This window comes from Eretmochelys imbricata, chromosome 9 (assembly GCF_965152235.1).
Source record: "Eretmochelys imbricata isolate rEreImb1 chromosome 9, rEreImb1.hap1, whole genome shotgun sequence".
NCBI lineage: Eukaryota > Metazoa > Chordata > Testudines > Cheloniidae > Eretmochelys > Eretmochelys imbricata.
Window position 1 is genome coordinate 93,058,187 of NC_135580.1, and position 22,714 is coordinate 93,080,900.

The window sequence follows — 22,714 nt, forward strand, 5'->3', positions numbered from 1 at the left end:
TCATTTGTTAGAAGCCTAGGAAATTCAGTTATGAAGCTGAACACAATAATTCCAGCATTTGAGAACACTGACATTTACGGGCAAGTTAAAATACCTTAATTCTGTAGTTGTAACAAACATAAGCCTCCCATCTTCCCTTCTGTATCTTTTATAACTATTTTGTATGATGTATTATTTTTGTAACAAGGACTGTTTTTAAGGGCTTTAGGTACATATTCATAGGCAAATTCGGAGATATGCTAAGGTCCCTTAGAATTTCACAGGAAGAGAAGGTTACTCACCTTGGGCAGTAACTGAGGTTCTTCAAGATAGATGTCCCTGTGGGTGCTCCACGTTAGGTGTCTTGATGCCCTGCGCTTGTAATCGGATATTTGTGGTAGCAGTACCCGGTTGGGCTGCACATGCACCGTAGCACTCTCGCACCGCACCGAGTGGTTACATAACGGTGTGCAACCAACCCTCCCCGTTCCTTCTCTACCTCAGAGAATCGGCCTGAAACTCCAAGGTAGATGGGAGATAGGAGGGTAGCGAACCTTCTCTTTTTCTCTGAGGAGTGTCCCTGTGGGTGCTTCACTTTAGGTGACTGTTGAGTAGTGCCTCTCAGTGGAGGGGCGGGGCTTCCGAGTCGATCTATTGATGGTGGATAAGACCGTAAGTCCAAAGTGAGCATCTGATGCTGACTGTTGTTCTAAAGCATAGTGTTTAGTGAAAGTATGGACTGATGCCCAGGGAGATGATCTGTAATTGTCAGTGGTAGGCCACAGATGCTGCACACACTCCATCAGAACGTTGGCAAACTCCCGGTGGAGGTTGTAGATTGTTGTTTTGGTAGTACAAACAGATACACCCAGATATTCATTTGGATAGTCTCTGTTTTGAGATGATTTGACCCATCAAATGTTTCTGTTATGGAAACGAATAGTCTAGGTGATTTTCTAAATGTTTTTGTTCTTTCAATGTAGAAAGCTAATGCTTTGAGAACATCCTAAGTTCATACCCACGGTCGCCTGTATTTTTTCCAAAGCCACATGTGGACGGGAGGGAGGCCTTCCTCTCGTCCATATGTGGCTTCAGAAAAAAATACAGGTAAGTAAATGGGTTGATTTAAATGAAAGGGGAAGGCAACCGTGGGTATGAATTTAGGATGTGGCTGCAGGATTACTTTATCCCTTAAAGAATGTTGTACAAGGCAGGTGTGCCATTAGGGGACCTAATTCTCCCACTCGTCTTGCGGACGTGACGGCAATGCAGAAGGCCACCTTCATGGATAAGTGCAACAAAGAACAAGTTGCAAAGGTTTCAAATGGTTTTCCCATGAGTCCTCAAGAACAAGGTTGAGGTCCCACATAGGTGGTAAGGTTTCTTAGTATGGGATAAGAATTTTCAATGCCTTTAAGGAAGTGTTTAATCGTTGGGTGAGCAAACAGTGACCCCGTCCACCTTGTGGTGGAAGGAGGTAATAGCAGCCAAGTGTACTCCGATGGAGCTTGTGGATAGCCCCAATTTTTTAAGTCCTAATAAATAGTCGAGAATCCTCGGTAGGGGGGATGACTGTGGTAAGAAGATCTGTTTGCCTTGGAACCAGGTGCAGAATCGTTTCCACTTATGGATATGTCTTTCTTGCGCTTAATCTTCGATCGTTCAGTAATATATCTTTTACTTCCTCAGAAAAGGCCCTCTTGAACAGGAATGTAATTACTGTTTAAAAAGTTAACTGTTTAAACAATTAAAAATATTTTTTTAAATGGTTAACAGGGCTGGCCAGGCTAATGCTTACCAGTTAACCAGTTAACATTACATCCCTACTCTCGACCCCAGTCAGCCATGGAGTAACCAGGCCTTGAGGTGGAGTACTGCAAGGGTGGGGTGACGGATGCGTCCTGCATCCTGGGATAGGGGAGGTACCAAGCGAAGGGTTCGAGGCAGTTTCACTGCCATCTGACGCAGGTATGGGAACCATGTTTGTCTGGGCCACGTGGGCACAATGAGAATGACCCTGGAATAGTCCTGCCTGATCTTGTGAATGACTTGGCTTAGGAGTGGAGTCGGAGGAAAAGCATACATCAGTGGCACCATTTTATGAGGAGAGTGTTGCCTAGGAAGTGGTGTCCCAATTCTGCTCTGGAGAAATATTGTGGGCATTTGGTATTCTGAGCTGTTGCAAATAGGTCTATGGTGGGGAATCCCCATAGTTTGAATATCAATTTGAGAATTCCAGGATCCATCTCCCACTCGTGGGTTTGTGAGAAATCCCTGCTTAGGAGATCCGCTGTTGTATTCCGACATTCTAGCAGATAGGATGCCGATATCTCTATGTTGTTGGTAATGCACCAATTCCAAAGGCGTATTGCCTCTGTACATAGGGAGTATGATTGTGCTCTCTCTTGGCAGCTTATATAAAACATGCATGATATATTGTCCATCAGGATCTTGATGGCATTGTTCTTGATTAGAGGGAGAAAGTTGTCGCATGCATTTCAGACAGCCCATAGCTCTAGTAAATTTATGTGCAGGTTGGACTCTGCTGGGGACCAGTGGCCTTGGATAATATTGTTGAGTAGATGTGCCCCACATCCTTTTAAGGAAATGTTTGTCGTGAAATGTCTGTCGTGATTGTTGTGGTTGGAGTTCTTTGTTGGAAAGGGACTCTTGATCAGACGTTCTTTGGTTTTGCCCACCATGTTAACCACTTTGGTTCTTGCACAGATGTTCTTTGGTTGTGTCCACCACTTTTACTCTGCATGGCACTGTGAGGAGTCTGTTGAGAGTGTCTGTGCGGTATATATACACTGTTCAAAGCCAGGCCTGCAAGCATCTCAGGTGGATTCTGGAATGTTTTACAACAAACATTGTCGCTGACATATGTCCCAAGAGTTGTAAGCATGTTCGAGCGGATGTTCGTGGGCTGCACATCACCACTGATATTAGGTTGACTAGAGCGAGGAAGCATTATTGGGGTAATATTGCTGTTGCTGTAAGACACTCGAGGTAGGCTCCTATGAATTCCAACTTTTGGACAGGAACCAGTGTGGACTTTTGTACATTCATTTGCAACCTAGGTCCGTGAACCCTAGGTTATCATGCTCTCAGTAGCCTTTATTGCTTCTTGTTGCATTCGTGCCCTTATAAGGCAGTCATCTAAGTATGGAAATATTACTCCTTGTCTGAGGAGGCGAGCTGTAACGACAGTGAGGACTTTTGAAAAAACCCTTGGGGCAGTGGAAAGGCTGAAGGGTAGCACTCTGTATTGGAAATGCTGTTTCCCTAGGGTGAATCTCAAGAATCTTCTGTGTGACGGATGGATGGTGATATGAGAAAAATCACCCTGAAGGTCAAGGGCTGAGAGCCAATCTCCTTTCTCTAATGCCGGAATTATTGTGGTTAGAGTCACCATTGTGAAAATGTCGTGTTCTCACAAATTTGTTGAATTTTCGTTAATCCAGCATGGGTCTCCATCTGCTGGTCTTTCTGAGTTAGAAAGTAATGTGAAGCAAAACCTATAATGGTATGGGTTCGACGGCACCTAATCGTACGAGGTGTTTTTTTCCTGTTGTAACAGGTGCTCGTGAGAGGGATCCCTTAAGAGGGACGGGGAAGGAGAGTGGATAGGTAGGAGAGAAATAAAGGGATGGAGTAGCCCTTCTGGTTAATCTCTAAAACCCATTTGTCTGTTGCGATGGTGTTCCAGACTGGGCAGTATGGTGACAAATGGTCTCCAAACGGGTGGGGGACGGTTTCTGGTTCCAGATTCAGAGTGTGGAAGTCTCGTGCCCTCGACCACACCTTCAAAATGACTGTTTAGAGATGGACCGTTGAAACATCAAAAGTTGATCGTGGTTCTGCCGACGTCTGTTTTGTCTTTGGTACGCTGTTGGTTTTACTGTCTTTGGGGCTGAGAGAATTGCGTAGACTGGAATCTCCGATTAGAAAACCTGCTCTGTTTCTTTTTGTTTGCAGATACGTAAATGTCAAGGGTTTTTAAGGTGGCCCTTGAGTCTCTTAGAGTGTGTAATGAAATTGGTTTTGTCTGAAAATAGTTTCTGTTCCTCCAAAGGTAAGTCCTCGACTGTTGCCTGGAGCTTCCTTGGGAACCCGGAGAGGCGGAGCCACGAGGCATGGCGCATGACCACGGATGTCACGATGGATCTGGTGCCGTGTCTGCAGAGACAAGGGAAGCCTGGAGGGCCGTCCTCAGGATGAGACCCCCTTCAGAAAGATTTGCCTTGTACTGTTCTTTTTTGTCAACTGGTAAATTTTCAATAAAAGTTGACATTTTGGCAAACGAATTGTGCATATATATATTTGGCCAGCAGGGCAGCATGATTGGCTTTGAGGAACTGAAGTGTAGCGGAGGAATAAGCTTTCTGCCTGAAAAGATCTAGCCTTTTCCAATCCTTATCATATGGGATCATTTGGGAGTGGTGTTTCCCCCTTTGATTGACCGCCTCCACACTAAGGAGTTTGGTGTGGAATGTGTGAATAAAAATTCCTTTTGCTGGCACATATTTTTTGTCAGACCTCTTCCATGAGAGTAGTGCAGTAGCTGGAGTCTGCCAGATGATTTTTTCAGGCTTCATAATAGCATCATTTATCAGCAGGGCTATCTTTGCCGATGGGGATGCCTGGAATATGTCCGTGAGCTTATGCTGGGCTCCTGGTAGCTGTGCCAACAAAATGTCTACAGATTCAGCAACCCTTCTGAAGAGGTCCTGAAAGGATCTGAAATCATCCCTCGTAGTAGGGGATCGTGGCATTATGGTTCTGTCTGAAAATGAGAAGTGAGTAGGCAGTGAAGTGTTATGTTCAGCTGTGTCCTCAAGTTCCTCAGTATCCTCCTCTTGTGGTTCCGATGGTGCCGGGACAGTTGGTGAAGGGGACCGGGTTGTTCTGGACCTAGGCGGGCTAGGGGTCCTGCGGTTTTGGGCCCTATACATTGCCCATGGATTCCAGTATGACCAGTTAGGTGGGAATGGTATGGGGGGAGGTACCATCCTCGTACATCTGCATCTGGTTGGTGATGAGATGGTCATGGCTTGGGTGAGGAGTGGCAAGGAGCGTATTGCTGCATCATCCTTTTCGTCCTCATCACTGGAGACAGGAGGGGCTGATCTGCAGGGAGTAGTCAGCTGGCTTGGTACCAATCTGGTCGGGGTGCCCTCGATTCGGAGTAGAAGAGATTTAGGTGCCGAGGTCACTACCAGGTCCACATGCCTCATGAATTGCTGCGGTACTGTGAGGCTCGGTGCTGGAGATGGCATAGTGGATGGCCTAGGAGCATGAGTTGAAGCTGCTGGTGCCGAGGATTCATAGCTGTGCAGCACAGGTACAGCAGGTGGCGCCATTGTACTGCTCAGTGCCAAGATCAATTTTAGCTCCATGGGTGCCACACTGGAAGATTTCACTTCAGTATGTGAACCTGCATTAGAGCTTGCCCACATAGGATCTTTAGCTCGTCGGAAACTCTTGGTGCCAGATGTTCCTGGTGCCTCGCAGTCTGATGCTCTCGGTGCCATAGGTACCGGGGCAGATCCTTCAGTAGGAGATCGCTTTCATTTGGGCGATTCTCGGTGAGGGGATATCTGTGACTGCTTTTTTGTAGTCCTTCTAGGAGTAGGCTCCTTGGCCGTTGTTGTTGGAGCAAAGCCCGTCAGAGGCTGCCACTGGCGACTTTTGGCCAGAGGTTGACCTGGACTCGGGGTCGCTGGCTGGCCTGAGGGATTTCTCCATCATGAGGAGCTTCAGTTGGAGATCCCTGGCTTTTCTTGTCTTGGTTGTCAGCTTTCTGTACCTTTGAGTAATGTGTGTCTTGCTGAGGAAGTGCACACTGAGTATGGCTGTCAGAGAGCGGTATGGAGAGTCTGCAAGTCAGGCAGCGTTTAAAACCAGGTGAGCCTGGCATGCCTGAGTTGGTCTCAAAGAAAAAAATGGGGTAATCCCTGTTTGATGCTAAGGCCGTATGCTTGCTAGAGAGACAGGGGAGGTAGAAGGGGAAAAATTTTTTTTCCCCAATGAAATTAGAGTAGGGCAAGGGGATAGGGAAGCTTACTACAACTAAGATAACATTACCACTATGAATTATCTACTATACATTTTTTCTGAAGTAGGAGAGGGTGCTGCTGATTGCTCCGACTCAAGCCAAAAGTGGTAGAGAAGGAACTGGGGGGTGGTTGGCTGCGCACTGCTATGTAATCACTGGGCGCGTGTCTGAGATGGCTACAGCACGTGCATGGCCCAAGCGGGCACTGCTACCACAAATCTCCGATTACGAGCGCAGGGCATCAAGACACTTAAATGGAGCAACCACATGGACACTCCTCAAAGAACAACAGATATTCATGGGGAGGCAGTATGCTATTTATCTGAACCAAAATATTCTTTTTCATGTGGAATGTGTGTAACAAAGTAGTACAAAGCTGGCACAGCAAGTCTGATTAAGATAAAATTATTCTAATTTTGGTGGTCACTATTAAATTAAAGTTATGATTAGATAAAGTAACTGGAGATTACAATTTTCTCATCACATCACCAGGGGGCAGAGTTAAGACTAAGTACATTATCTGTGAATTCTCTTTTCATATGTTTAGGTTTCTTGTAAATTTAATTTTAGCTATGGATGCATGAGTGTACACATTTTATGCAGGAGATAGACAGCAGACGTGAGAATCCCCCTTCTCACTCCCAGGCTCTCTGCAAAATGCAGGAAGGGAAACATTCTGGCTTCGTCTTTCCAACCCTGTATCTGGAGGCACTGATGAAATAATTCATAGGCTTCTGATAAGCCATAACATGGCTAATAAAAATGTTAACTTGCATAAAATAAAGTGACAAGTAATCTTTGGTGCTGTGCGCTAGAACTTAGCTGAGATATTTTCTCCTATGAGCCATGGACCCGCAGCTATAAAAATAAATTCTTTTCTTTGGAATAGTATTAATGAACTGATTCTGTCCTTAGTAATACATAAATGAGGGACTGCCAGTCTGGAGCATATAACCCAATAAGTACTCCCAGTCTGTGCCAGCACCAGTGGGCCCATTGTGAAAAAAACTGCCGAATTAAGTTCAAGACCTTATAAATACTTAAGGATAGACAACCCACACAGAGGTTCTGTTACTGTAACTGAGTCATTCCCTTCTACTGCAGACAAGAAAAGCTTTAGCTGATTGAAGTCATGAAGACAGGCCTCAAGATCAATTGCTTGTAATGTAAATACTAGCATGGGTATAATCAGTGCAGAATCCCAGGGCATTCACAAGGTATTTCAAACAGTGGCAACTACTCATTGTGAAGAACCCTAAAAGATTACTCAGGAGATAAAAGCAAGCTACAAAGCTTGTTTAATATCCCCCTAAGTTACTGAAAATGAGTAAATTTCCAAGGAATTTAAGGATGGTTTCAGTTCAAATACTCCTGATTTAGGGAGATGGGTTGCCAGGGGAGTCACCTGCCAGATAATAGGTGAAAAAAAGCATAGCAATTAGAAAGCCTTAGGGTACATCTTCACTACCCGCCGGATCGGCGGGTACTGATTGATCTATTGGGGATCGATTTATTGTGTCTCGTCTAGACCCGATAAATCCATCCCCGAATCGACGCCTGTACTCCACCTCGGCAGGAGGAGTAAGCAGAGTCGACGGGGAAGCCACCACTGTCAACTTACCGCTGTGAGGACAGCCAGGTAAGTCGAACTAAGATACTTCGACTTCAGCTACGCAAATAGCTGCCTGAGGGATTTCTCCATCAGCAAATAGCATAGCTGAAGTTGCATCTCTTAGTTCGAACCCCCCCACACAGTGTATCCCAGGCCTTAGAAACCAAAGCCAATGCCTGCATGCTGTGTGTGTGTGTTATCACTGACAGTTTGGAAGGAGAGGCAAGTTCATAATTTGTCACTGGTTTATCAGTTTGGTAACTATTTTTAACTTACATGCCCATCACATCAGATGGGTAAATTTATTTAAATCCAAATAATTAAGAACAAAACTAGTAAGTTTATTTTGTTATCCTATCACGCCTATGCTCTGATCTAGTACCATCCTCAAACCACAAAAACAGATGATTCAACTTGACTCTTTCAGAGTCTGGAATATTTTCAAGTGTGATTATATTTCACTCTCCAATTGAGAAAGAGTAATTAATTTATATTACCTTGTCATTCTGGTTGCCCAGTAATTGATACTCCATAGTAAAATATACCAATTGACTTAAAATTGCATTAAAGATCATAAAAACTGCCAGTTGTGGCTTTCGGCAGTGCATCTCTCCACCTGTAGTGGCCTTTAACTTTTAGAAAGTAGAAGAACTGGAATCCTTTCAAACTTCTGTTTCAATACGTATAAAACTGTCACAACAGGAAGACAAGTATTTACTCACACAGCGTGCCAGACCAACTCTACTCTCTTAAAGAGACTTAGAATTTTTTTTTTAAATTAACTGAACATTGCTTCTGTATTCTAGGCAGAACCTCTACACCCTAATATTTGACATCACTGAAGGATTCTGCAGCGGGCAGACTTAAACCTACATTATTTTGTCCCGGTATTTTTGGGAGGACTACGAACTGCACGTAATCATACACCATGTATGTAATGTACTACAAAGATAAGACACCTACAGCACCACTACTTCAAAACAAGACCTGTGGCTCTTCTTTATATAATCACAGAAGTTATGAAATGTTGTCATGTAATTTGTGAACGTTGTTTTGGAATCACTGTATAAGAATGAGAACCCAAAACTGCTTTTAAAGCTTTAAAATGAACTGAAATGTTATCCTACAAAATATAAATAAAAGCTATGGTATCCAAAGTCTAATCAAGTATGCATGTAGGCTACATTACAAACACAGTTTAAAAACAAGAGAACTTAGAAGATGAAATGATTCTTACCTGCCTAGATTTGATCTCAGGTTTCTGTGTTTCCCCTGTTACAGTTGATGACACAACTAACACCTAAAGCAGTGTAAGGAATGCAAGTGTTAGTGATGTGGTTATCTATAAACAGGAGATACACAGAACTCCGAACTCAGGACTTGGCAGGTAAAAGCCTTTCAATTCACCTTTAACAGCTGTATTTTGGATTTGAAAATCATATGCGAATAAGCTTTTTCAAGCTAAAAATATACTAAACGTGGTCATAGCTACTCTCTTGCTTGAATTTTGAAGCTTCAATAAGACCTTATTTTTATACTTTATGCATCAGCCACACAGTAATGCCATTAAAGTTAAGGATGGAATTTTAGCTTGGAATAAAATATTGACCCTTTTGTTCATCCAAACAATCCAAAACTTCACACTGTAAGAAGATTTTGTTACCAGAAGTAAAATGTGAAATATATAAAATTTAAAATTACAAGTGAAACTTTTAATTCTAAATGCTGGAGGTGGCTATCTTGGGTTGCAGTCAGATGAAAAACTGATATTGCATTTAAATATTTTCATTCCATTAAATAAGTGTTCAAGCACTATTAAAGCAGGTTAGAAATTGGGCGACTGCTTCTTCCGTAACAATTTTGCTATGCTAGTGTCAGAACTGTCTCAACTTTTCAGCAAGAATGTTCAAATTAAAAAAAAAAAAAAAAAAAAAAAAAAAAAAAAGAGATTTCACATCTTATTCTTAGTAGTAAAGGTTCCTTACGTGGTAAATTTTTAGATGCTAGGTAAATAAATGAGGGTTTAAACTGAAAAAAAACCTATGCTTTTCCTTTTGAAATTTGGGATGAAATCTTCATATTTTTAAAATATGGGTATTTTTGTGGTATAAATTTCCTTTGCCTGCCACCCCCTCTTCCACAAAAGTCCAATTTTCAAGTTATGCAGTTCAAGGCTTCATTGAGACCCTACATCAGGTCAAAAGTCTGTTTTAAATGTAAACAGAGTTTTACGCATTCTTCTTATAGCAGATCTGGTATACACCACTATACCAACTGTCCAAACATTTTTTAAAAATACATATTAGCTGTTGTGAACTCATAATCTAATACCTGCAGTAAAGGATTTACAATGAAAGTGCAACCAGACTTAACTATTGCATCAAAAATATTAACATAAAAATGATCGGTGAAGATGTTCAAGATATCAAATTTAAAGCAAATTACTGTGTGAGAAAAATAGGTTTATATGTATATTTCTGGGATATCATTACACCGTGAAACCTGTATTAATGCTTCTAACAGAAATAAAAAATGATTTTAAAAAGGTGAATTTATACATCACCAACTTAGAAGACTTGGACAGAAGATTACCAATAGTGATAGGTCATAAAAACCTGCACCAATATGTGAAAATTTCCCTTTCAACTCCAGTGAGGAAAAATAAGCTCCATCAGAAAAAACACATTAATTGTATATTCTCTTACCACCAAGAACTTATTTTACTGCTGGATATAGCAACATCACGACCAATTAACAGAGACAGAACACATTTACTACAAACATACCTCTTCTTGTGGAATATTTTTATCGTTTTCAGCTTCAATTCTCACTCTCACAACACCCGATTTGTCCACTATCTCTTGAATCAGTTTTCCATTTTTTCCTATTACTTTTCCTACAGAAAGAGTATACAGAACATTCCACCTTAGGCTTCTTCCCCAAAATCTGAAAATATTACTATACAGGTAGTTTAGTAGTAGAATTTAATACCAATACAAAGGGCTTGCCAACACCGACCTAACAGTTTATGACCAAAATTTAGTCAATGAGCCATGAACTAAAATGTCTGAGTAACCTAAAATATAGATTTTGGTAACCACTCCAAAGCAGCCATATCATCCTACAGGTAAACAGTATTTAATTAAGGAAGTTTAGAAATATTTAGATAGGAGTATTTGATAAACAGAAAAACAAGGAAAACTAAGAGAACAAAGGAAATTCAATCACAAAAACCCTACATTTGTGGAATATGACTATTTAGTCTTACTGCTACATATCTTAGTCAAAGTGAAAGTTCACACTGTTTTACATTCTCATTTTTCTTGCTTCTGAGAACTTAATTTAAAATTTTTAAATTGCATACAAATATATGCTGGGGCTGAATGCAAATTTTCTCCTTTTACAATACTACAAGTTTACCAATGGCAAAAGTGGTTAAACAAGCAAAGAAAATTTGATTTGCTAGGTCTTCAAAATTTTAGTCACTATTAAGTTATATTTTTTGATATCAGAGAGGAAGTTCAGATGGCAAGACTGATCAAATCCTCAGAAGCAAGTTTTGTTTTGATATATGTTGGGCAAGATATTTCTGTTATCAGAAAGTAATTTTTTAAAAGACAGTTGGAAAGAACTATTCAGAATTAGTCTTACACAAAAGCTTTATAACCAAAAATGTGTATCTCAGAAAAATGTGTATCTCAGATAAACTGGAGGAACAGAAATGTATCCAAGGAAATGGAAGTTTTAATTTGAAAATACTTAAAGCTAATTAAAAAACAATGGAAACAATCATTTAATGCTGCTCTTATAACTAAAATAAGAAAATAATAAACCAGATCTCCAAAGCCAGGCTAGTGACGCTGTTTTATAAAAATAATTAACAAGTTACCTACTGTTAGCCAGAATATTTAAAATTTTAATTAAAAAAAGATTAATGCAAATGAGATATTGTGTGTAACCAACAAAAGATGAGAATCTTTAACAGAAAACAGCCTTAGAATTTAACTCTATTTGTTAAATACATTCAAGACACGAGTTTTAAAAATAAGGGCAAAAAAATATTCAATCCAAGACAACTATTTATTTGTATTGCTGGTCAGATTTTATCCAGCAAGAACAAGTTGATTAAAACCCACTTTTACTCACACAGGACATAGTACATATCTGACAACAAAATGGAAATTTTGCTAATATTTTCTTAAATTCCTAGATATTCATGAGGGCCAGGTTTTTACATTACATGCAAATTATAATAATTTTTATCTTAATTCAGCCCAAGTATTACTTATAAGTAATGATAATTTTAGGCTGATTTTCATATTCTCCAGTTTAATTTGAAAATATTCAGAGAAAGCTGGACACAAGTACAGCCAATTTGTTGTTCTTGACCACGATGATTGCTCTAGGCTCATTACCAGCCAAGTGAGTCAAAAGCTTCTTTTGAATATTTTAATACTTTATTTAATCTGTTATAAATGTTAACAAGTTACCGGTAAATATAATAGATGCATATGAAGAGAGCTACAAAAAAATCTTATTGGACAAATTACAAATTTCCAAACACTATAATAAAGTAATTCAAAATGCAACTGCTTATTTCAACAACTAATAAAATGCTAATCTTCCCCCCTCCTCTAAAAATTCAACAATATATATTATTAATCAGTATGAAACATAGACTTGCATGCTGAAATGGAATCTATACTTCAATCTTTAGAATTCACATAGTCCTTAAGCAGGCAGGTTGTTTTCATGTGGACTTAAACTTTTAAGAATGTTACTATAAAACCTCAGTTTAAAATTAAATTTATAGTCTAAAAAAAGTTACAAAAATATTACTACATATAATTTATATTTTACAAATAATTTGAGTGCTGACAGCAGTTTTTAACCTAGACTGAAAATTTTAGTTTTCTGTCAAGTTACTGGTAATCTAAATGTGTACTTTGAAAGAGAGGGAAAAAAAGGAATGCTAGTGTTCCTCCAAGTATCACTTATTTTGGATATATATTAATAGGTACATTAACAAATGTATATTCTTTCTCTGGGAACTAGGTCAAGTAAGTAAAGAGTAAGTAGTAAAGAAGTAAAGAGATTGCTCAAATATAAAATGTAGTTTATTTTTAAAATATTTTTATTTTTAAAGTCCTGAACACATGGAGCAGGAATCAATTAAAAATCCAAAATTAAATTCAGTCAGTCGGTCTACCCCTTCTGCTTATCATTAGTGAGAACTACGGTTGCAAGAAATTCACAGTAACATTTATTAAATCAATTAAACAGATGAGTAACATCCTGGTACTTGTCTAAAATCTCACAAGATTCAGACCATGCCACTTCAGTATTGCTTCCAAAATCTCCTCAATATGCAATGCAAGATGTCTGCCTTTACGAAGATTGGTACACATATGTATCTCCAAAAACATATACCGTACATACTTGTTCATTAGCCCATTCGTTTATAAGCCTACCCCCCAAGATGGATAGGTAAAAACAGTGAAAACTGTATGACCCTTTCATAAGCCAACCCTGTATTTCAGGGGCTCGCAAACTTTGGCTCCCGGCCCGTCAGGGTAAGCCGCTGGCAGGTCGGGACATTTTGTTTACCTGGGAACGGCGAACTGCAGCCCCAGGGAGCTGAGGGGCTCCAGACCTGCAGACACTCCAGGTAAACAAAACGACAATGTATTAGATATTCAATTCAATGATTTCATAGAGTTTAAAATCATGAAATTCTGGTGTAGACCCGTTTATAAGCCGACCCCCGCTCTTTGGTGTGTCACGTTTTTACCAAAAATATTCGACTCATGAATGAGTATATACGGTACTCTTGTTATCTGCTACTTAAACTCATTCCAGCTAGCAAGCAAACCTAGATGACATTTTTCTGTTGGTTTACACATGTTGATATTGCTGAATTATTTTCAATAAGCTATTTTTTAACTGGGGGTTGATACATGTTTTAGAGTCTTGACACTTTTTGTTGGAAAACTGCTGTTAGATGCTGGATCTTTTGCTAGTCCCACTGCTGCCCCTATATAAAAGCTTCACAGGTAAAGGGCAATAGGAAAGGTAAGCGTAGCAGGAAGTTCTGTGAAAAAGCCATTTAGTGTGTTGCATCGCAGAAGCCATATTTCTCAACACAGTCCAAGACATGAATGGATAGCCGTGACAATGTAGAAAGCAGCCTCCTTTTGTCAGCCGTTTCCTGGTTAGCAAGCTACTTTTTGGTTCAGAATCCCGAAACAAGGGACAAGGCATATTCAAGTAACTGAATAAGTAATTGTAAACAAAGGCTCTCCGTTAACTACCAATCTGCAAAGAGGTCTGATTTGTCCTACAATGGATTTTCACAATTGCAATCAAAAAGGGACTGTGGGAGAGTCATAGTCTCTTGTGACTCACTGGATTGCTTTAGCCAGGGTTTCTCAACCTAATTTCTAGTCAACTTATGTACACTGAGGGCAAGTGAATCAGGATTCAGTTCCTCAGCAAAACCAACACCTTTTAATAAAACTTTCTACAAGATTCTGTAGAGAGCTGAAAACTTCTCTGCAATAAAAGAGTAACAAAAACCCAATCACAAAACAAAAAAGCAAGCATCTCCAAAATGTTAGATTGCCCTCCTTGTATTGTTTCTAAAAGTTAAAACAATTCTCATCTAATATTTTTCTACCATTTCAGAGCTAAACACCAAAATTGACATACCTACTAGGTTTCTTGGTACTTGTATAACATCTTCAGCAAATTCAAGGTAGCTTCTTGCCTTTTTCACTGCATCTTGATCCTAAGAAATAGGAAAAAAACATAAAAGGGGTTCTGTGTTTTCCAAGAGCATGTTAGTTTTATTAAATTTTATTATTTGTCTGGAAGCTTACCTCTCCATAAATATGGAATGTGCAGGTGTCTTCATCAAGATCAATAGCAGTCACACCAGGTACTTTTCTGGCTTGCTGAATATTAGCACCATGAGTGCCAATGGCCAGACCCATTAGGTCTTCACGTACAACAAACTGTTCATGAAATCGCGATGCAAGCTGCCTTGAGCTCTAAAGAAAGAATGCATTCCTAGTTAACTTTGATTTTTAAAAAAGTATAGCAATTTACATTGATTTAGGTAACCAGATACATACGTAGGCTATCTCCCTACTTTCCACATCAGTTAATTTCTAAAGTTCAAGGAGAAACTGCCAAACATGTACAATTAAAAAAACCAGACAAACTGACGGAAGCCTTCACCAAATTTTGAGCTAAGAAGGGTAGGGATGGTAATCCCAAAGATAAGGAGAAAAAGAAAAATCACAGTTAAGTCTTCTTTTCTCCAAAAATACATCTCTCTGCATGTATAATAATCCTAAAATAAATCTAGATATTGGTACTATCAGAAATTATATATATTTGAACTTGCCTTATAAATGGTTTGCATCTAACAAATGTGTCACTCAGTGGTAGAAAGTGGAATCAATCTATTTGCTTAATTGTCATTTTCAGATGCAGGTAAGAAATCAGAGGGAGAGGACGTTTTTACAAGATAGTAAAGTTGAAAGATGAGTTACTCTGGGGTTACAGAAACCCGCCCCCCTTCTCCCCCCCAAAAAAAACAGAAAAAGTGCCCCCATGAAAATATGAGAAAAAAAATGTTAATTGCTCAAACAGTCCCCAGCTTCAAAGCTACAACTATGACAAAATGAACTACATAGATACATACTGTCCACAAAGAGCAAAAATGAAGAATCAGTTTCTATGTAAGACAATGCAAAAATAGATGAGTTTGCAGAATTGAACAAGAATTCGACAGATGACAAAAGCCCTCGGGATTTTGGTACAATAATCACTAGGGCGGTAAAGCAATTAAAAAAAATTAATCACACTGTTAAACAATAATTGAATACCATTTATTTAAATATTTTTGGATGTTTTCTACATTTTTAAATATATTGATTTCAATTACAACACAATACAAAGTGTACAGTGCTCACTTTATATTTATTTTTGATTATGAGCATTTGCACTGTAAAAAGACAATATTTTTCATTTCACTTAATATAAGTACTGTAATGCAATCTCTTTATCATGAAAGTTGAACTTACAAATATAGAATTACACTTCTGCCCCGACATAACGCAGGTTCGCATACAACATGGTAAAGCTCTGACACACTGCTCTGAGCTTTACCATGAGTGTTAAGGGTGATGGGCCGGGGGTTGGTTAAGGGGCAGAGGGTCTCGGGCTCCCCCCAACCAGGATCTGGGAAGCAGAAGCTGTGTGTGTGTGTGTGGGGGGGGGCACTTTTGGGGGCCCCGCAATCCCAGAGTGGCCCAGGAGATTAGCGGGGGGGCCGAGAGCAGCCTGCTCCGCTTCCCTCGCCCCAACCGTGTTGCTCGGGGGAGGGGGCTTAGGGGAAGGGATTCCCCCCCACACTCACTGACAGTGGCGAAAGCTGAGCAGCCTGGCCCCAGCCTGCTCCACTCCGCCAGCTCCCAGCCGCAGGTGAGTGCGGGACCTTTCCCAATCCCCCACCCTCAGCGACACGGCTGGGGCCAGGGCAAGGAAAGTGGAGCGGGCTGGGCCCAAGCTGCTCTGCTTCCCGCTGCCCGTGAGTATGGAGGGCGTCCTTTCTACAACCTCCCTGCACTCACTGGCAGTGGAAAGCACAGCGCTGCGGCTGGGAGGTGGCAGAATGGAGCGGGCTGGGGCTGCATTGCTCTGCTTCCCGCCGCTGCCGGTGAGTGAGTGCCTGTCAGGGGGCGGGGGGTGTGGATAGGGGTCAGAGCAGTCAGGGGACAGGGGTCTCTGGAGGGGGCAGTCAGGGAACAAGGGGGCCAAAGCAAGTTCGATATAAATGCGGTATCATCTATAACGCGGTGAGATTTTTTGTCTCCCGAGGACCACGTTATATCGGGGTAGAGGTGTATGTACAAAAACACTGCATTCAAAAATAAAATGTAAAATTTTAGAGCTTGTATGTCCACTCAGTCCTACTTTTTCAGCCAATCGCTCAGACAAACAAGTTGGTTTACATTTGCAGGAGATAATGCTGCCTGCTTCTGTTTACAATGTCACCTGGAAGTGAGAACAGGCATTCTCATGGCACTGTTATAGCTGTCGTCACAAGATATTTACGTGCCAGACGCTCATGCTTCAACCACCATTCCAAGGGACACGCATCCATGTTGATGATGAGTTCTGCTCAAAAACCATCCAAATGATGGTGCGGATTGATGCATGTTCATTTTCATTATCTAAGTCAGATGCCACCAGCAGAGGGTTGGTTTTCTTTTTCTTTCAGGTTCTGTTGTTTCCGCATTGGATTGTTACTCTTTTAAGACTTCTCAAAGCATGCTCCCCACTTCGTCCCTCTCAGATTTTGGAAGGCACTTCTGATTCTTAAATCTTGGGTTGAGTACTGTAGTTATTTTTACAAATTTCACATCCGAGACTGCCGTAACATGAAATATATGGCAGAATGCGGGTAAAACAGAGCAGGGGACGTACAATTCTCCCCCAAGGAGTTCAGTCACAAATTTAATTAACGCATTATTTTTTTAATGAGCGTCATCAGCATGGAAGCATGTCATCTGGAATGGTGGCCAAAGCATGAAGGGGCATACGAATGTTTAGCATATCTGGCACGTAAATACCTTGCAACGCTTGCGACAAAAGTACCATGCAAATGCCTGTTCTCACTTTCTGGTGTAAATAAGAAGAGGGCAGCATTATCACCTATAAATGTAAACAAACTTGTTTGTCTGAGGGATTAGCTGAAGGAGGAGGAGGACTGAGTGGACTTGTTTCAGAGTAGCAGCCGTGTTAGTCTGTATCCGTAAAAAGAAAAGGAGTACTTGTGGCACCTTAGAGACTAACAAATTTATTACAGCATAAGCTTTCGTGAGCTACTGCTCACTTCATCGGATGAGTGGACTTGCAAGCTCTAAAATTTTACATTGCTTTATTTTTGAATGCAGTATTTTTGTACATAATTATATATTTGTAAGTTTAACTTTCAAGATAAAGAGATTGCATTACAGTACTTGTATTAGGTGAATTGAAAAATACTATTTCTTCTGTTTATCATTTTTACAGTGCAAATATTTGTAATCAAAATATACATTTTGATTTCAATTACAACACAGAATACAAGATATATATGAAAGTGTAGAAAAACATCCAAAATATTTAATCAATTTCAATTGGTAGTCTCTTGTTTAACAGTGCGATTAAAATTGTAATTAATTTTTTTAAATCAAGATTAATTTTTTTGAGTTAATTGCATGAGTTAACTGCGATTAATCGACAGCCCTAGTAATCACCCATAGCACTTACACAGATAAGTCCAAACTTAGAGTAAACAGCTGAGTGGTGCAATAGAGAAAGTGAATGAGAATCATGTACCCTTAACAAGATAAAATGTGCACCCTGTCTCAGCAGGGCAGTAACGATGATTCTGTAGGCCAAATGGGGCCTACACCTGTGCAGTGCAACTGACTTCAGATTAACTACTGTTACATCTTTGCATGTCCCATTAGTTTTAAATGCAGCTATACAAGTGTAACTATTGGCATAAAATGGTCTGCAGAATTTTTTTTAACTGGAGATTTTGCACAAATTAAAACTAAAAATCAACTTTCAGCTCTGAAGGCAAATTTGCAGGACTGGGACTCAGGAAAACTCATTTTGATTAGTAAAACTGAGCAAATCTGAGCTCAAATCATTGAAGTACAATAACCCCAATGAAACTTACAAATCTCCTTCCAGGGTAGAACTGCATTTTAAAAGATTATATATTAAAAAGCACTGTTTTGCTCTGTGACTGGGGTAACAATATATAAGGTGTAATTAAGGAAATATCAATGGAATCAGAAAAGTTACATGGCATCCTTCTCACAAAATCTTATTTTCAAAGAATAAAATATTGACTGACAACTATCCATTACAAAGACTTCTCATGCCTTATAAAAAAATACAGATGTAATTAATTATCTTATGAGAGAGAGCTCTGCTGAAGAGTGACTGAGTGGTACAATGCCCAAGTCTTGTATTACTGCAAGCATAGTTTTTAGGCATATGCAAAAAGTGCATTTTTTTTTGGTCACGTTTATTATGAGGAAAACACATCTACACTAGTGAAATTATCAAATTTAAGTGAATTGTTGCAAGTATCCAATTGCAGTTATGATAAAAACTAAATTTAAAATTTCAACTAAGAACAGTAAAAACAACAAGGAGGTTTTGCAATTAGATCATTCAGCATTTAATTCAACCTACTGCACAGAGGACAATTCTTAGGTAAAATTATCCATTATCCCCAAATGTCTGGGCGTAACAGAGCTAGTGAGAGTGGTAGCTAGCTTACAAAAAAAATCCGATTTATTTGACGATTGATAACTGCACAACAATTTTGCATTTTAGTTCCTTTGTTCTCTGATGATAGAGCAAATAAATACAAAATACGTAAAAAATCCAACAACAAAACTTGCTAGCCCATGAAAGTATATGTAGGAGAAAATTCGTTTTGGAAATAAAAACTGTCCCTTCACAATTTCTACCAATAGTAAATTGGCTTGGTGATCTCCTGCGGTTCACTGAATTAGTCATATTAGCATATGATGGATCTTTAAGACAAATACGAAACAAATGAAATAGTTATTATTCTTTATACATCAGTTTATTTTGAATTACTACCATGTTAATGGAAGTGTACATAAGTAGCAATCCACAAAAAAAAAAATCCCCAAATATCTATGATAAAACTGTTTTAAGTAAGCACTGCCAAGAGATAGGATATGTAAAAATGGCAAAAAAAAAAAAAAAAAAGCATGGAAAAAGATACATTCTGGTCACTTAAAATCATTTAAGCCATTTAAAAAAATAAACTGTTGATAGATATCACAGCCAAGTTTCATCCCACTATACTACAGCTATAGATTTATCCCACTATTATAGTGGATTCTCAACTGTTTTCCACCCAGGACCCCAAATCCATTCATGGTTTCTTGTCAGGATTTACGTTTCTTGTCAGGATTTACTGAAATTCCCCAATCCTTTGAGGTTGCAAAGAGCCAATGGCTGGTTTTGAGTGGAAGCTGAAGGATGTCAGTGATAGCTGGTGTATGTCAGGAGGAGAGAGAATTAAGTTTAGGAACAAGGTGTTTCTGCTTCCTATCCATACAGTTATTAGCTCTGGGGAAGTAACACTTCAAGAGGCTGTGTCCTGAAGCACCACTTCCCCAGGACTTCACATTGCAAAGGACAGAGAAAAAGAATGGTGCAGTGGGGCTCAGGAAAGATCAGCAGGACGGTGAGAGAGTTGCTCTTTTCTTAACTCATAGCTTGGTACTAGTGCCTTCAAAATATACTACTCTTAGTTTCTCAACCTGTGGGATGTAACTCAACAGCAACATTCGTGTAATTCACTTGAGTTGTGAAGTCCTGCACTATGTTTCATTAAACTAAAATGAGAAATTAAAACCTCTGAAAATATAGGCTCTAACGTAATAGAACAGAGGTGCCATTTCCCAATATGAAATGTTACATAGTAATAATGGTACTTGATACAATGTTCTTGTCAGTACATCTCAAAATTCTTTACAAATGTGGATATTATCTTTGATTTACACTTAGGAAAGTAAGAAAAAGTTCATTCTACTATACAGCGAAGTAAGTATTTGCTTGCCCACTCTTTTCCCACGTACAAACACAAGTGAGCTTTCCAGCCACTCAACACACTCTTGAATCATAAGAATACAGTATGTCATATTTGTTGTATGTTGATTTGTGAACATTGTATCTACCAACTATAAATACTATCCCCTTTGCTTGGCCAACATCAGTAGTCTCATCACTCCCTTCATTTTCTTCTCCAATTCATTGTTGTGCTCTCTTTTATACCACACTCTAAAGCCCTTCATATTCCAGACTCCCACTCTAAACATTTTAAAACCTCATATGTAAACCTGCTTTTTCTATAAAAGAAAAGGAGTACTTGTGGCACTTTAGAGACTAACCAATTTATTTGAGCGTAAGCTTTCATGAGCTACAGCTCACTTCATCGGATGCATAAAGTGGAAAATACAGTGAGGAGATTTATATACAAACAGACCATGAAAAAATACACATTGTAAGGAGAGTGACCACTTAAGATGAGCTATTACCAGCAGGAGAGTGGGGTGGGGGGAGAGAAAACCTTTTGAAGTGATAATCAAGGTGGGCCATTTCCAGCACATTTCTCCCCCCTCAACTGTTCCTCAGAGGTTCTTGTTAACTCCTGGAAATGTGCTGGAAATGGCCCACCTTGATTATCACTTCAAAAGGTTCTCTCTCTCCCCACCCCACTCTCCTGCTGGTAATAGCTCATCTTAAGTGGTCACTCTCCTTACAATGTGTATTTTTTCATGGTCTGTGTGTATATAAATCTCCTCACTGTATTTTCTACTTTATGCATCCGAAGCGAGCTGTAGCTCACGAAAGCTTATGCTCAAATAAACTGGTTAGTCTCTAAGGTACCACAAGTACTCCTTTTCTTTTTGCGAATACAGACTAACACGGCTGCTAATCTGAAACCTGTTTTTTCTATGAGGGCTACAAACATTAACCCACATCAATGCCATGCTATAGCCACAGCCACCTATATTTAAAAACAAACATTCTAAATTATCACAGATCACTGGATTCCCCAGCACAGTGTTCTCAAATCTTGGCATTTTAGGGTCCAATCCTATGAAGCAATTATTCACTCCTACACATACCCCTGCTGACTCCAGTGGGACCAGATGCAAGATTAGACCCTTAAATTGTAAACTGCTCTGTCAGGGACTACATCTCTACCTGCACCTGGTAGAACACCGAGAATACTGGTACTTAATTATACCACCACCCATGTCAAAAACTCCTGCCAGCTATAAATGCTCAAGTGTTTTCAGTACAGTATTCAGGTTATCTCCTGGAGAAACAGATAACATACCTCTAGCTGTTTACTAGCTTCTTCATTCCTCAATATCAGAGATAACTTGGTGCGAAGACTTCGAAAGTGCATATCAATCAGCATATTTGCTCGTTTTGTTGTTACTTCATTGATGGACTGCATTATTGATAAAAAACAAAATAGTTGATAAATCCACTGTTCAAACAAACCCTTACAATAGGTAGTTAGGGAAATAGTACTTACCAAAATGATAAGCTGATAGTTTTCAGAATCATATATTACAGAAAATGCTCCAACTGCCTTTTTGAAGTCTTTGTGTGCAGACTCTTTGGCACACCTAAGAATAAAAATGTTACATATTTACCGAATGTTTATTTGATGTATTTGTGGCTCAACCATAAAATGTATCATCTTTGAAACTATTAATAGTAAAATATTTTCTTTGTAGAACACAAGGGTAGTTCTGTAAGTATGCTAAGTTAATATCTGAAAACTGTAATTCCACTGGCACAAGTAGATATGGTAACCAGCACCTTTAAATAAAATATGTGAATAAAAAGCTAGTTCAAATCTGCTGTGTGAAGAATCTGAACTTAAAGATACTCCTTTCTTCTGTAAAGGATGTAGACAATCTTTGGGGGAGGGGAGGTGGGAAACAAAGGAGAAGGCAAAACTTCCTTCCTGATTCAAATATACAAAATAGTAAAAGGAGATATTCCAACTGTCTGTCCAGGCATGCATGCATGTGTAATTTCTGAAGATGCTAAGCAAGATTAAAAGATTAGTGTTCCAAGTATTTTTTTGGTCTTCACAAGTGTGGGTATGTGCACACTAAACTTGTTTAAAGGATAATATATTTCTATTAAATGAACATTACTGATAGTTGATGGTAGAAATATAATTTATAATTTAAAGAAAAAATTAAGTAACTATTATTAATTCTAGCGGTTATAGTAGATTTAAGATTTAACACTTTGGATCCAATTCATTCACATATCAATAAAGGCTTCCCACACAATGACTCGTAACAACCATCAGAAAGTGTCATTAGAACCTTGAAACGTAGGTCATTCTTTTGGTCTTATGTAAAATATATTTTTCTTCTGCATTTCTGAATGTTAAGTTTTGTCATTTACATTTTAAT

The 22,714-nt window shown here is 39.2% G+C and overlaps 1 protein-coding gene across 3 annotated transcripts in view; it reads right to left on the reverse strand.

The window, feature by feature from the left end:
• The window catches only part of FMR1 (fragile X messenger ribonucleoprotein 1), a 57,245-nt gene that overhangs the window by 18,229 nt on the left and 16,302 nt on the right, over positions 1-22,714 (reverse strand). For 2 of the 3 annotated variants that reach the window (XM_077825580.1, XM_077825582.1), the window contains exons 6-11: positions 21,814-21,907; positions 21,610-21,726; positions 14,528-14,698; positions 14,358-14,436; positions 10,436-10,545; positions 8,887-8,949 (exon numbers count right to left, since the gene is read on the reverse strand). In XM_077825580.1, coding sequence (XP_077681706.1) covers positions 8,887-8,949; positions 10,436-10,545; positions 14,358-14,436; positions 14,528-14,698; positions 21,610-21,726; positions 21,814-21,907 — 634 coding nt within the window. The remainder of the gene's footprint in view (positions 1-8,886; positions 8,950-10,435; positions 10,546-14,357; positions 14,437-14,527; positions 14,699-21,609; positions 21,727-21,813; positions 21,908-22,714) is intronic. The other variant, XM_077825581.1, reaches the window with a different exon arrangement.